A 13,935-nucleotide genomic window follows, 5' to 3' on the forward strand; every position below is an offset into this window, starting at 1 on the left:
TGCTGCTCCTGCTGTGGCTGGCTGGGGCTTAGCAGTAAACAGGAGTGGGTGGGGGGTTGTGGGGGGGGGCTGAGACTACAGCAGAGGAAGTAGCAGCACATTACTGCAGCAAGGCACTGCTCCACCTAGTGGGAAAGGGCACCTCAAACATATTACATGTTGAGAAACCTTCAAAGTCATATAGAAATGAATTATATAGAACAGACAGGCCTCTCTGACTTGTAGAGAAAGTGATCATGGTAGCTCTAATCATGACATTTCTATCTGCAACATTCTGTGTGCTTTAGATAGAATTCAAAGAACTGTGTGATTCTAGGAACTGTTATGCTGGTTACTGGCCCAACGCTCTAACCACTAGGCTACCTGTTGGTTACTGGCCCAACGCTCTAACCACTAGGCTACCTGTTGGTTACTGGCACAACGCTCTAACCACTAGGCTACCTGCTGGTTACTGGCCCAACGCTCTAACCACTAGGCTACCTGTTGGTTACTGGCCCAGCGCTCTAACCACTAGGCTACCTGTTGGTTACTGGCCCAACGCTCTAACCACTAGGCTACCTGTTGGTTACTGGCCCAACGCTCTAACCACTAGGCTACCTGTTGGTTACTGGCCCAACGCTCTAACCACTAGGCTACCTGTTGGTTACTGGCACAACGCTCTAACCACTAGGCTACCTGCTGGTTACTGGCCCAACGCTCTAACCACTAGGCTACCTGTTGGTTACTGGCCCAGCGCTCTAACCACTAGGCTACCTGTTGGTTACTGGCCCAACGCTCTAACCACTAGGCTACCTGTTGGTTACTGGCCCAACGCTCTAACCACTAGGCTACCTGTTGGTTACTGGCCCAACGCTCTAACCACTAGGCTACCTGTTGGTTACTGGCCCAACGCTCTAACCACTAGGCTACCTGTTGGTTACTGGCCCAACGCTCTAACCACTAGGCTACCTGTTGGTTACTGGCCCAACGCTCTAACCACTAGGCTACCTGTTGGTTACTGGCCCAACACTCTAACCACTAGGCTACCTGCTGGTTACTGGCCCAATGCTCTAACCACTAGGCTACCTGCTGGTTACTGGCCCAATGCTCTAACCATTAGGCTACCTGTTGACATCAGGTATGGTGATCCTACCACTGTTTATATATTTGTTCTTTGGATCTTAAAGGAAAATGTATTTCAGAAAAAGGAAACTCACCCAAGCACACAGGTATGGTTGTAAGCTCCAGAGTAAATGTAGTGGATCTGATCTCAACTGTAGGAAGTGTAACAATAGACGTGCCAAAGCCCCTGCCTTGTTTGGAATATGTGTTTGTTTAGCTCACATACAGTATGTTTGTAAACTAATATAACCCTAGGCGTGCTGTGAAAATGTAGAAGGGATGCTTTTCAAGAGCAGAGGGGAATACATGTGTTGAGGTCCCCTGCTGTTACAGTGTTCCAGCTCAGGCCACATGCTTCTAGGTGAGCTGGTCCAAAGTTAAGAGACTCTGCTCTGCCTCTGTGGGAATGTTTTCAGAATCCCAGGAGCATCATCAGTGTGTATTTGGCACTTATTGCAAAGTTATTATTTTTGTATTCATTCAGAAAATCACACTTGTTACTGACTGTCCCTCCTCCCTCGCTCTTCCCTGCTCTCCTCTCTTCCCTCTCCTCTCTTTCCTGCTCTCCTCTCTTTCCTGCTCTCCTCCCTCTCTCTTCCATGCTCTCCTCCCTCTCTTCCTTGCTCTCCTCCCTCTCTTCCCTGCTCTCCTCCCACTCTTCCCTGCTCTCCTCCCTCTCTTCCCTGCTCTCCTCCCTCTCTTCCCTGCTCTCCTCCCTCTCTTCCCTGCTCTCCTCTCTTCCCTCTCCTCTCTTTCCTGCTCTCCTCCCTCTCTCCTCTCTTCCCTCTCCTCTCTTTCCTGCTCTCCTCCCTCTCTCCTCTCTTCCCTCTCCTCTCTTTCCTGCTCTCCTCCCTCTCTCCTCTCTTCCCTCTCCTCTCTTCCCTGCTCTCCTCTCTTCCTTGCTCTCCTCTCTTCCCTCTCCTCTCCTCTCTTCCCTCTCCTCTTCCCTGCTCTCCTCTCAATGCAGTTCTACCTCCAAGCATGGTGGTGGCGCTGCGTCATGTACAACCCAGGGCAAGGCCGGGACCACCCATAAGGTCTGTCTGGTGTGTTCAGATGAGGCGTCTGGCTGTCACTACGGGGTGCTCACCTGCGGAAGCTGCAAGGTGTTCTTCAAGAGAGCCGTGGAAGGTACAGGGGCAAGGGGTGAGATGCTAGGACAACTCATATGGTCTGGTCCCAGATCTGTTTTTACTATCTTGCCAAGTTGGCAGAAACAGATCTGGAACTGGGCTACCATTGGTGATGTCATGGAACGATGTGTGGTTTATGTATCATCATACTTGCCTGTGACAAGGACTGAGATGGTAAGACACCTTGTACTGTGGTGTCATGGAACGATGTTTGTTTACGGTAGATACTGGCGAGGTAGGATTTGTTTTATTTGTGTAGGCCAGTGACATAAAATCTAAATCGCCGGTCAGCAATGAGTCTGCTTACAGGGAGGAGGTCAGAGACTTAGCAGTGTGGTGCCAGGACATCAACCTCTCCCTCAACGTCAGTAAGATCAAGGATCTGATCGTAGACTATAGGAGAAAGAGGGGAGAACACACCCCCCATGCACATCGACAGGGCTGTTTTTTGAGCAGGTCGGTAGCTTTAAGTTCCTTGGCGTCCACATCACGAAGGACTTAACATGGTCCACACGCACCCCCACGGTCGTGAAGAGGGAATGGCAGCGCCTCTTCCCCTTCAACAGGCTGAAAAGATTTGGCATGGGCCCTCAGATCCTCAAAATGTTCTACAGCTGCACCATCGAGAGCGTCTTCACTGGCTGCATCACAGCTTGGTATGGCACCGCCCTTGACCGCAAGGCGCAACAGATGTTGATGTGGACAGCCCAGTATAGCCCAGAGCTTCCTGCCACCCAGAAAATGTATCATGTTTTAGTTAACCTTTATTTAACTAGACAAGTCAGTTAAGAAAAAAAAAATCTTATTTACAATGACGGTGCGCCGCTCTATGGGACTCCCAATCACAGCCGGTTGTGATACAGCCTGGAATTGAACCAGGTCTGTAGTGACACCTCTAGCACTGAGATGCAGTGCCTTAGACTGCTGCGCCACTCAGGAGCCCCAAAAGGATTCGCAAGGGGTGAGATGGTAGGACAACTGATACTGGTACACCTTTGGCACCATGGAATGGTGTTCGTTATGCATATCATAAATAATACTGTACTTGTCTGTGCCTGTTGTTATAAAGAAAATGCTAATTTTATTTGCCAGTGGGAGGCTTGCTGATCCAGTATGATGCAAGGGGGAAATGCTGTCAAGAATATAGTACTTTATAAAAAATAATTAAAAAGTCATTTAAATGATTTTTTTCTTGTCTCTCAGGGCAACACAACTACCTGTGTGCTGGGAGGAACGACTGCATCATCGATAAGATCAGAAGGAAGAACTGTCCAGCCTGCCGCTTCCGCAAGTGTCTCCTGGCAGGGATGAACCTGGAAGGTACACTATTTTACCTTGTTTTATTGTCTCCTGGCAGGCATGAACCTGGAAGGTACACTCTTTTACCTTGTTTTATTGTCTCCTGGCAGGCATGAACCTGGAAGGTACACTATTTTACCTTGTTTTATTGTCTCATGGCAGGCATGAACCTGGAAGGTACACTCTTTTACCTTGTTTTATTGTCTCATGGCAGGGATGAACCTGGAAGGTACACTATTTTACCTTGTTTTATTGTCTCATGGCAGGCATGAACCTGGAAGGTACACTATTTTACCTTGTTTTATTGTCTCATGGCAGGCATGAACCTGGAAGGTACACTTTTTTACCTTGTTTTATTGTCTCATGGCAGGGATGAACCTGGAAGGTACACTATTTTACCTTGTTTTATTGTCTCATGGCAGCGATGATTTTGATTTGTTAGGATCCTCATTAGTCGACGCTGATGGCGACAGCTAGTCTTACTGGGGTCCGACACATAACAAATAATACATTACAGACAAAACACTTCACAATTTACATACATTTAAAACATGAACATACAGTGTATCTATCAGTTCCACATACATGTCAGTTCATACACACAACCAGTAGATCACATGTCAGTTCATACACACAACAAGTAGATCACATGTCAGTTCATACACACAACCAGTAGATCACATGTCAGTTCAAACACACAACCAGTAGATCACATGTCAGTACATACACACAACAAGTAGATCACATGTCAGTTCATACACACAACAAGTAGATCACATGTCAGTACATACACACAACAAGTAGATCACATGTCAGTTCATACACACAACAAGTAGATCACATGTCAGTTCATACACACAACCAGCAGATCACATGTCAGTTCAAACACACAACCAGTAGATCACATGTCAGTACATACACACAACCAGTAGATCACATGTCAGTTCATACACAACCAGTAGATCACATGTCAGTTCATACACACAGCAAGTAGGTCACATGTCAGTTCATACACACAGCAAGTAGGTCACATGTCAGTTCATACACACAGCAAGTAGGTCACATGTCAGTTCATACACACAGCAAGTAGGTCACATGTCAGTTCATATACACAACAAGTAGATCACATGTTAGTTCATATACACAGCAAGTAGATCACATGTCAGTTCATACACACAACAAGTAGGTCACATGTCAGTTCATACACACAACCAGTAGATCACATGTCAGTTCATACACACAACAAGTAGATCACATGTCAGTTCATACACACAACAAGTAGATCACATGTCAGTTCATACACAACAAGTAGATCACATGTCAGTTCATACACAACCAGTAGATCACATGTCAGTTCATACACAACCAGTAGATCACATGTCAGTACATATACACAACAAGTAGATCACATGTCAGTTCATACACACAACAAGTAGATCACATGTCAGTTCATACACACAACAAGTAGATCACATGTCAGTTCATACACACAACCAGTAGATCACATGTCAGTTCATATACACAACAAGTAGATCACATGTCAGTTCATACACACAACCAGTAGATCACATGTCAGTTCATACACACAACCAGTAGATCACATGTCAGTTCATACACACAACCAGTAGGTCACATGTCAGTTCATACACAACATGTAGATCACATGTCAGTTCATACACCCAACAAGTAGGTCACATGTCAGTTCATACACACAGCAGGTCACATGTCAGTTCATATACACAACAAGTAGATCACATGTCAGTTCATACACACATGTAGATCACATGTCAGTTCATACACACAACCAGTAGATCACATGTCAGTTCATACACCCAACAAGTAGGTCACATGTCAGTTCATACACACAACAAGTAGATCACATGTCAGTTCATACACACAGCAAGTAGGTCACATGTTAGTTCATACACACAGCAAGTAGATCACATGTCAGTTCATACACACAACCAGTAGATCACATGTCAGTACATACACACAACCAGTAGATCACATGTCAGTTCATACACACAGCAAGTAGATCACATGTCAGTTCATACACACAACCAGTAGATCACATGTCAGTACATACACACAACCAGTAGATCACATGTCAGTTCATATACACAACCAGTAGATCACATGTCAGTTCATACACACAGCAAGTAGGTCACATGTCAGTTCATACACACAACAAGTAGATCACATGTCAGTTCATATACACAGCAAGTAGATCACATGTCAGTTCATACACACAACACGTAGGTCACATGTCAGTTCATACACACAACAAGTAGATCACATGTCAGTTCATATACACAACAAGTAGATCACATGTCAGTTCATACACACAACCAGTAGGTCACATGTCAGTACATACACACAACAAGTAGATCACATGTCAGTACATACACACAACAAGTAGATCACATATCAGTACATACACACAACCAGTAGATCACATGTCAGTTCAGACACCCAACAAGTAGATCACATGTCAGTACATACACACAGCAAGTAGATCACATGTCAGTTCAGACACCCAACAAGTAGATCACACGTCAGTACATACACACAACAAGTAGATCACATGTCAGTTCATATACACAGCAAGTAGATCACATGTCAGTTCAGACACCCAACAAGTAGATCACATGTCAGTACATATACACAACCAGTAGATCACATGTCAGTATATACACACAACCAGTAGATCACATGTCAGTACATACACACAACAAGTAGATCACATGTCAGTACATACACACAACCAGTAGATCACATGTCAGTTCATACACACAGCAGGTCACATGTCAGTTCATATACACAACAAGTAGGTCACATGTCAGTTCATACACCCAACAAGTAGATCACATGTCAGTTCATACACACAACAAGTAGATCACATGTCAGTTCATACACACAACATGTAGATCACATGTCAGTTCATATACACAACAAGTAGATCACATGTCAGTTCATACACACAACCAGTAGGTCACATGTCAGTTCATACACACAACCAGTAGGTCACATGTCCGTTCATATACACAACCAGTAGGTCACATGTCAGTTCATACACACAACCAGTAGGTCTCATGTCAGTTCATATACACAACAAGTAGATCACATGTCAGTTCATATACACAACCAGTAGATCACATGTCAGTTCATACACAGTAGATCACATGGTGGAGAGGCGTTGTGCCGTGAGGTGTTGCTTTATTTGTTTTTGAAACCAGGTTTTACTGTTCACTTACGCTGCTTGTATATATGTGTATTAGATGGAAGGGGGTTCCATGGTTCTACATGTATATATGTGTATTAGATTCCATGCATTCATGGTTCTGTTTAATAGTGTACCTTTTCTTGAATTTGTCCTGGACCTGGGGACTGTGAAAAGACCCCTGGTGGCATGTCTGGTGGGGTAAATGTGTATGTCAGTGATGTGTGTAAGTTGACTATGCAAACAATTTGAAATGGTTTGTAATTGAAATTTCCAACAAATTAATGTTTCTTAGCTCGTCTGGTAGGCTTGTGTCACTGGGCAGCTCGCGGCTGTGCTTCCCTTTTGTAATCTGTAATAGTTTGCAAGCCCTGCCAAACCCGACGAGCGTCAGAGCCGGTGTAGTTGGATTCAATCTTAGTCCTGTATTGTCGCTTTGCCTGTTTGATGGTTCGTCAGAGGGCGTAGCGGGATTTCTTATAAGCGTCCGGGTTAGAGTCCTGCTCCTTGAAAGCAGCAGCTATACCATTTAGCTCAGTGCGGAGGTTGCCTGTAATCCATGGCTTCTGGTTGGGATATGTACGTACGGTCACTGTGGGGACGACGTCATCGATGCACTTATTGATGAAGCCAGTGACTGATGTACTCCTCAATGCCATCGGAAGAATCCCAGAACATGTTCCAGTCTGTGATAGCAAAACAGTCCTGTAGCTTAGCATCTGCTTCATCTGACCACTTCCTTATTGACCGGTACTTCCTGCTTTAGTTTTTTGCTTGTAAGTAGGAATCAGGAGGATATAATTGTGGTCAGATTTGCCAAATGGAGGGCGAGGGAGAGCTTTGTGCATCTCTGTGTGTGGAGTAAAGGTGGCCTTGAGTTGTTTTTCTCTGGTTGCACATTTAACATGCTGGTAGAAATTAGGTCAAACAGATTTACGTTTGCCTGCATTAAAGTACCCGGCCACTAGGAGCGCTGCTTTATGGATGATCATGTTCTTGTTTGCTCATGGCCTTATACAGCTTGTTGAGTGTGGTCTTAGTGCCAGAATCGTTTTGTGGTGGTAAATAGACGGCTATAAAAAATATAGATAAACTCTTGATAGATTGTGTGGTCTACAGCTTATCATGAGATACTCTACCTCAGGCAAGGACTACCTTGAGACTTCTTTATTATTTGACATTGCGCACCAGCTGTTATTTACAAGTAGACACAAACCCCAACCACTTGTCTTACCGGAGGCAGCTGTAGTGTCTTGCCGATGCAGTGTAAACCCAGCCAGCTGTATGTTATCCATGTCATCGTTCAGCCACGACTCGGTGAAACACAATATAGTACAGATTTTAATGTCCCGTTGGTAGTATAGATTTATTCGGAGCCCATCCAGTTTATTATCCAATGATTGTACGTTGGCTAATAGGACTGATGGTAGAGGCGAGTTACCCACTCGCCGTCGGATTCTTACAAGGCACGCCGACCTATGACCCCAATATCTCATTTTCTTCTTCATGCAAATTACGGGGATTTGGGCCTTGTCCGGTTTCAGAAGTAAATCCTTTACGTAAGACTTGTTAAAGAAAATAATCTTTGTCCTGTACGAGGTGAGTAATCGCTGTTCTGATTTCCAGAAGCTCTTTCCGATCATAATAGATGGTGGCAGAAACATTATAAACAAAATAAGTTACAAATAACGTGAAAAAAACACACACAGTAGCACAATTGGTTAAGATGAACCTGGAAGCTGAACTATTTTACCTTGTTTTATTGTGCAGATTCTAGTTTTGATGTAAATTGGTGTACAACTCAGTCTGACTACAAGCTACTACCACCTCAAATACCAGATACAAGTAGATGTATTAGTTTGACTTGTTTTTGAGATCATGGTCACTCAATCTACCGCCTCCCTTCCTCTGTCCTTCGCCACAGCTCGTAAAACCAAGAAGCTGAACCGTTTAAAGGGGGTACAGCAGCCCACCACTGCCGAGCTGACCCCCCCTCCTCTCCCAGAGGCCAGGTCGCTGGTCCCCAAGTCCATGCCCCAGCTCACCCCCACCATGCTGTCCCTACTAAAGGCCATCGAGCCAGACACCATCTACTCTGGCTACGACGGCACCCTGCCAGACACCTCCACCCGCATCATGACCACCCTCAACAGGCTGGGAGGACGACAGGTGGTATCAGCCGTCAAGTGGGCCAAGGCCCTGCCAGGTACTGCTGTCTCTAAAATACACTGTTGGAAATCTGCACAGTACCTACCATAGGTAGCAGTACTACAGTATCATCTGGGAAATGGAACCTTTAGTAATTTAGTGTTCTGTTATCTTCCCCTGCAGGGTTCCGGAACCTTCACCTGGACGACCAGATGACTCTGCTGCAGTGTTCCTGGTTGTTCCTCATGTCCTTCGGCCTGGGCTGGAGGTCCTACCAACAGTGTGACGGGAATATGCTCTGCTTCGCTCCAGACCTCGTCATCAACCAGTATGTCTCTCTCTCTCAATTCAAGGCCTGGGAAACGTGTTAACATTGCCAAAGCAAGTGAGGTAGATAATATACAAAAGTGAAATAAACAATAAAAAATAACACTAAACATTACACATACAGAAGTTTCAAAACATATTAAATCTCTCTTTCTCTTTTTTAAAATTTTTCTCTCTTTCTCTTTTTTTAATATATTTTTATATATATATATATATATATATATATATATATATATATATATATATATATATATATATATATATATATACTATATAGTATGTTTTGACTATCTGTCTAATCCCTAACATGCCTGTCTCTCTCCTCATCAGGGACCGTATGAAGCTGCCCTACATGGCAGACCAGTGTGATGTCATCACTAACATGTCTCACTCTCCTCATCAGGGACCGTATGAAGCTGCCCTACATGGCAGATCAGTGTGACGTCATCACTAACATGTCTCTCTCTCTCCTCATCAGGGACCGTATGAAGCTGCCCTACATGGCAGACCAGTGTGACGTCATCACTAACATGTCTCTCTCTCTCCTCATCAGGGACCCTATGAAGCTGCCCTACATGGCAGACCAGTGTGACATCATCACTAACATGTCTCTCTCTCTCTCTCCTCATCAGGGACCGTATGAAGCTGCCCTACATGGCAGACCAGTGTGAACAGATGTTGAAGATCTCCAGTGAGTTTGTCAGACTGCAGGTGTCTCATGACGAGTATCTGTGTATGAAGGTTCTGCTGCTGCTCAGCACCGGTGAGTCTCAGCTCCGCTTTTCCTTTGACCTGGCCCACTTGAGTCCATAACAATATGACAACCTATTTCCTGATTGATGACTGTGTGTTCCTGGGTTTTTACTGTTAATTTGTTGTTGTTGATCATAGCATTGGGATGTCAAAACAAAAGTTTCTAATTTCATCTTATTGTATTTTCGCTCTACATTTTCAACATGTAATAGAAGGGGGAGTGCATAGGCATGACTTTTAATATATATATTTTTTTGATAAAAAAAATCTCACCTTTATTTAACCAGGTAGGTTAGTTGAGAACAAGTTCTCATTTACTGGGTTATTGAACACATTTCCTGTTGTTTCCTTTTGGTGCCAAAAGATGGTCTGGAGTCAGACACACAGAGGTTGATATATTATGTTGTCTTGTCCCCCACAGTGCCAAAAGATGGTCTGGAGTCAGACACACAGAGGTTGATATATTATGTTGTCCTGTCCCCCACAGTGCCAAAAGATGGTCTGGAGTCAGACACACAGAGGTTGATATATTATGTTGTCCTGTCCCTCACAGTGCCAAAAGATGGTCTGGAGTCAGACACACAGAGGTTGATATATTATGTTGTCCTGTCCCTCACAGTGCCAAAAGATGGTCTGGAGTCAGACACACAGAGGTTGATATTATGTTGTCCTGTCCCCCACAGTGCCAAAAGATGGTCTGGAGTCAGACACACAGAGGTTGATATTATGTTGTCCTGTCCCCCACAGTGCCAAAAGATGGTCTGGAGTCAGACACACAGAGGTTGATATATTATGTTGTCCTGTCCCTCACAGTGCCAAAAGATGGTCTGGAGTCAGACACACAGAGGTTGATATATTATGTTGTCCTGTCCCTCACAGTGCCAAAAGATGGTCTGAAGAGTCAGACAGTGTTTGATGAGATCAGGATGTCCTACATCAAGGAGTTGGGGAAGGCCATCGTCAAGAGAGAGGAAAACTCCAGCCAGAACTGGCAACGCTTCTACCAGCTCACCAAGCTTCTTGACTCCATGCACGAGGTACACATTAGACTTCTTCAATTTCCCAACTTTTATTTATTTATTTATTTTTCGTATATTTGTTATCACTCATTTTATCGTCATTATTATTATTATTATTGTAGGCCTATTTAATCATCTAAACCAGTTCTTTAAATATGCAAAAAAGTTTTGTTTCATTTTGTTAAAAGACATTTTCGTTGTCTAAATGAAGTTTTTTCTTTTTAGTTTTGTGGGCCATATTTAGTTTAAGATGGGTTAAAACTAGGCCTCTTGTAAAATACATAGCATTAGCCATTATTGCTGTCCTTTGTTGGGTAGGCACTCACCTTTTGTTGGTAATCGCTGCAATATAGGCCTGTTCATGGTTTAACCCAGTTCTTTAAATATGTAACAACTGGTTTGTTTCCTTCGGTCAAATTAAGTTCCAACTTTATTGTTGTCTGCTGCAATATAATACAGTTACCGGTAGTCTTTTTATTTATTTTGTTACCAGGTAAGTTGACTGAGAACACGTTCTCATTTACAGCAACGACCTTGGGAATAGTTACAGGGGAGAGGAGGGGGATGAATGAGCCAATTGTAAACTGGGGATTATTAGGTGACCGTGATGGTTTGAGGGACAGATTGGGAATTTAGCCAGGACACCGGGGTTAACACCCCTACTCTTACAATAAGTGCCATGGGATCTTTAATGACCTCAGAGAGTCAGGACACCCGTTTAATGTCCCATCCGAAAGACGGCACCCTACACAGGGCAGTGTCCCCAATCACTGCCCTGGGGCATTGGGATATTATTTAGCCCAGAGGAAAGTGTGCCTCCTAATGGCCCTCCAACACCACTTCCAGCAGCATCTGGTCTCCCATCCAGGGACTGACCAGGACCAACCCTGCTTAGCTTCAGAAGCAAGCCAGCAGTGGTATGCAGGGTGGTATGCTGCTGGTCTTAGGGCTACTCGCACTCAAACCATGAAAAGGAAAAAAACAAGAGGATGAGGGTGAGATGCAAAACTTAGTTTAATGACGCCACATGATAACCTGTTTGTATTTTCCATATAAACAATGACTTACTCTTTGGCTATTATTCGGTTTAACTGCTGCAGAAAATGTTTTAGGCCAAACAGAGTTACTGCTTTAATCTAACAATATAATGCTTCTCTTTATAAAACAAAAATCTGATCCAAAATTTACAAATTAGCCTCCTCCTGTATACCTATCTGTATAGCTGTATATCAAATCAAATTTTTATTTGTCACATGCGCTGAATACAACAGGTTTAGACCTTACCGTGAGATTCTTACTAACAAGCCCTTAACCAACCAGTTTTAAGAAAAATAATAGCTGCGAAAATATTTACTAAATATATATATATTTTTAAATACAAAAAAAGTTATACAATAAAATAACAATAATGAGGCTGTATACAGGGGGTACCGGTACTGAGTCAGTGTGTGGGGGTACAGGTTAGTTGAGGTAATATGTACATGTAGGTAGGGGTAAAGTGACTATGTATAGGTAACAAACAGCGAGTAGCAGCAGTGTAAAAACAAAGGGGGGTGGGGTGGGGGGGTGTCAATACAAATAGTCTGGGTGGCCATTTGATTAATTGTTTAGCGCAGCCTTATGGCTTGGGGGTAGAATCAGGGTCTATGACTTGGGTAATGCAACCGGTCAGGATGCTCTCGATGGTGCAGCTGTAGCACTTTCTGAGGATCTGGGAACCCGTGCCAAATCTTTTCAGTCCAGTCTCCCGAGGGGGAAAAGGCGTTGTCGTCTGACAATTACAGGGCCGTCAGAAAGTATTCATACCCCTTGACTTATTCCACATTTTGTTGTGTTACAGCTTGAATGTTAAATGGATTAAATGTATATTTTGTGTCACTGACGAACACACAATACCCCATAATGTCAAAGTGGAATTATAATTAAATTGAAAAGGAAATGCTGAAATGTCGTGTGTCATAGTATTCAACCCTGTTGTTATGACAAGCCTAAATAAGTTCAGTAGTAAATATTTGCTTAACAAGTCACATAATAAGTTATATGGACTCACTCTGGTTGTAATAATATCGTTTAACATGATGTTTTAATGGCGACCAGATCTCTGTACCCCACACATACAATTATCTGGAAGGTTCCTCAGTCCAGCAGTGAATCTCAAACACAGATTCAACCACAAAGACCAGGGAGGTTTTCCAATGCCTCGCAAACAAAGAGCACCTATTGCTATATACAGACATTGAATATCCCTTTGAACATGGTGAAGTTATTGAATACAATGTGGATGGTGTATCAATACACTCAGTCATTACAAAGATACAAGTGTCCTTCCTAACTCAGTTGCCAGAGAGGAAGGAAACCGCTCAGGGATTTCACCATGAGGCCAAAGGTGACTTTTAGACAGATAAAGAGTTTAATGGCTGTGATAGGAGAAAAGTCAGGATGGATCAACAACATTGTAGTTACTCCGCAATACTAACTTAATTGGCAGACTAAAAGGAAGGATGCCTGTACATAAACAATATTCCAAAACATGCATCGTGTTTGCAAGGCACGAAAGTAATAATGTAAAAAATGTGGCAAAGCAATTAACTTTTTGTCCTGAATACAAAGCGTTATGTTTGGGGCAAATCCAATACAACACATTACTGAGTACCACTCTCCATATTTTCAAGCATAGTTGGTGGCTGCATCACGTTATGGGTATGCTTGTTATCATTAAGGACTGGGGAGTTTTTCAGGATTAAAAAAAAGAAATGTAATAGAGCTAAGCACGGGCAAAATCCTGGAGGAAAACCTGGTTGTCTGCTTTCCACCAGACACTGGGAGACAATTTCACCTTTCAGCAGGACAATAACATAAAACACAAGGCCAAGTCTACACTGGATTTGCTTAGTAAGAAGACGGTGAATGTTCCTGAGTGACCGAGTTAGTTTTG

General features: G+C 43.4%; 1 protein-coding gene across 7 annotated transcripts in view; it reads left to right on the forward strand.

The window, feature by feature from the left end:
- Positions 1 to 13,935, forward strand: part of LOC112221237 (glucocorticoid receptor) — a 68,348-nt gene that overhangs the window by 47,256 nt on the left and 7,157 nt on the right. For 2 of the 7 annotated variants that reach the window (XM_042303408.1, XM_042303409.1), the window contains 6 exons: positions 2,069 to 2,247; positions 3,438 to 3,554; positions 8,678 to 8,959; positions 9,085 to 9,229; positions 9,861 to 9,991; positions 10,403 to 10,844. In XM_042303408.1, the coding sequence (XP_042159342.1) occupies positions 2,069 to 2,247; positions 3,438 to 3,554; positions 8,678 to 8,959; positions 9,085 to 9,229; positions 9,861 to 9,991; positions 10,403 to 10,767 (1,219 nt within the window). In that variant the 3' untranslated portion in view covers positions 10,768 to 10,844. The other 5 variants (XM_042303413.1, XM_042303411.1, XM_042303410.1 and 2 more) reach the window with 4 other exon arrangements.

The sequence above is a fragment of the Oncorhynchus tshawytscha genome, linkage group LG21 (assembly GCF_018296145.1).
Source record: "Oncorhynchus tshawytscha isolate Ot180627B linkage group LG21, Otsh_v2.0, whole genome shotgun sequence".
In the NCBI taxonomy this organism is placed as follows: Eukaryota; Metazoa; Chordata; class Actinopteri; order Salmoniformes; family Salmonidae; genus Oncorhynchus; species Oncorhynchus tshawytscha.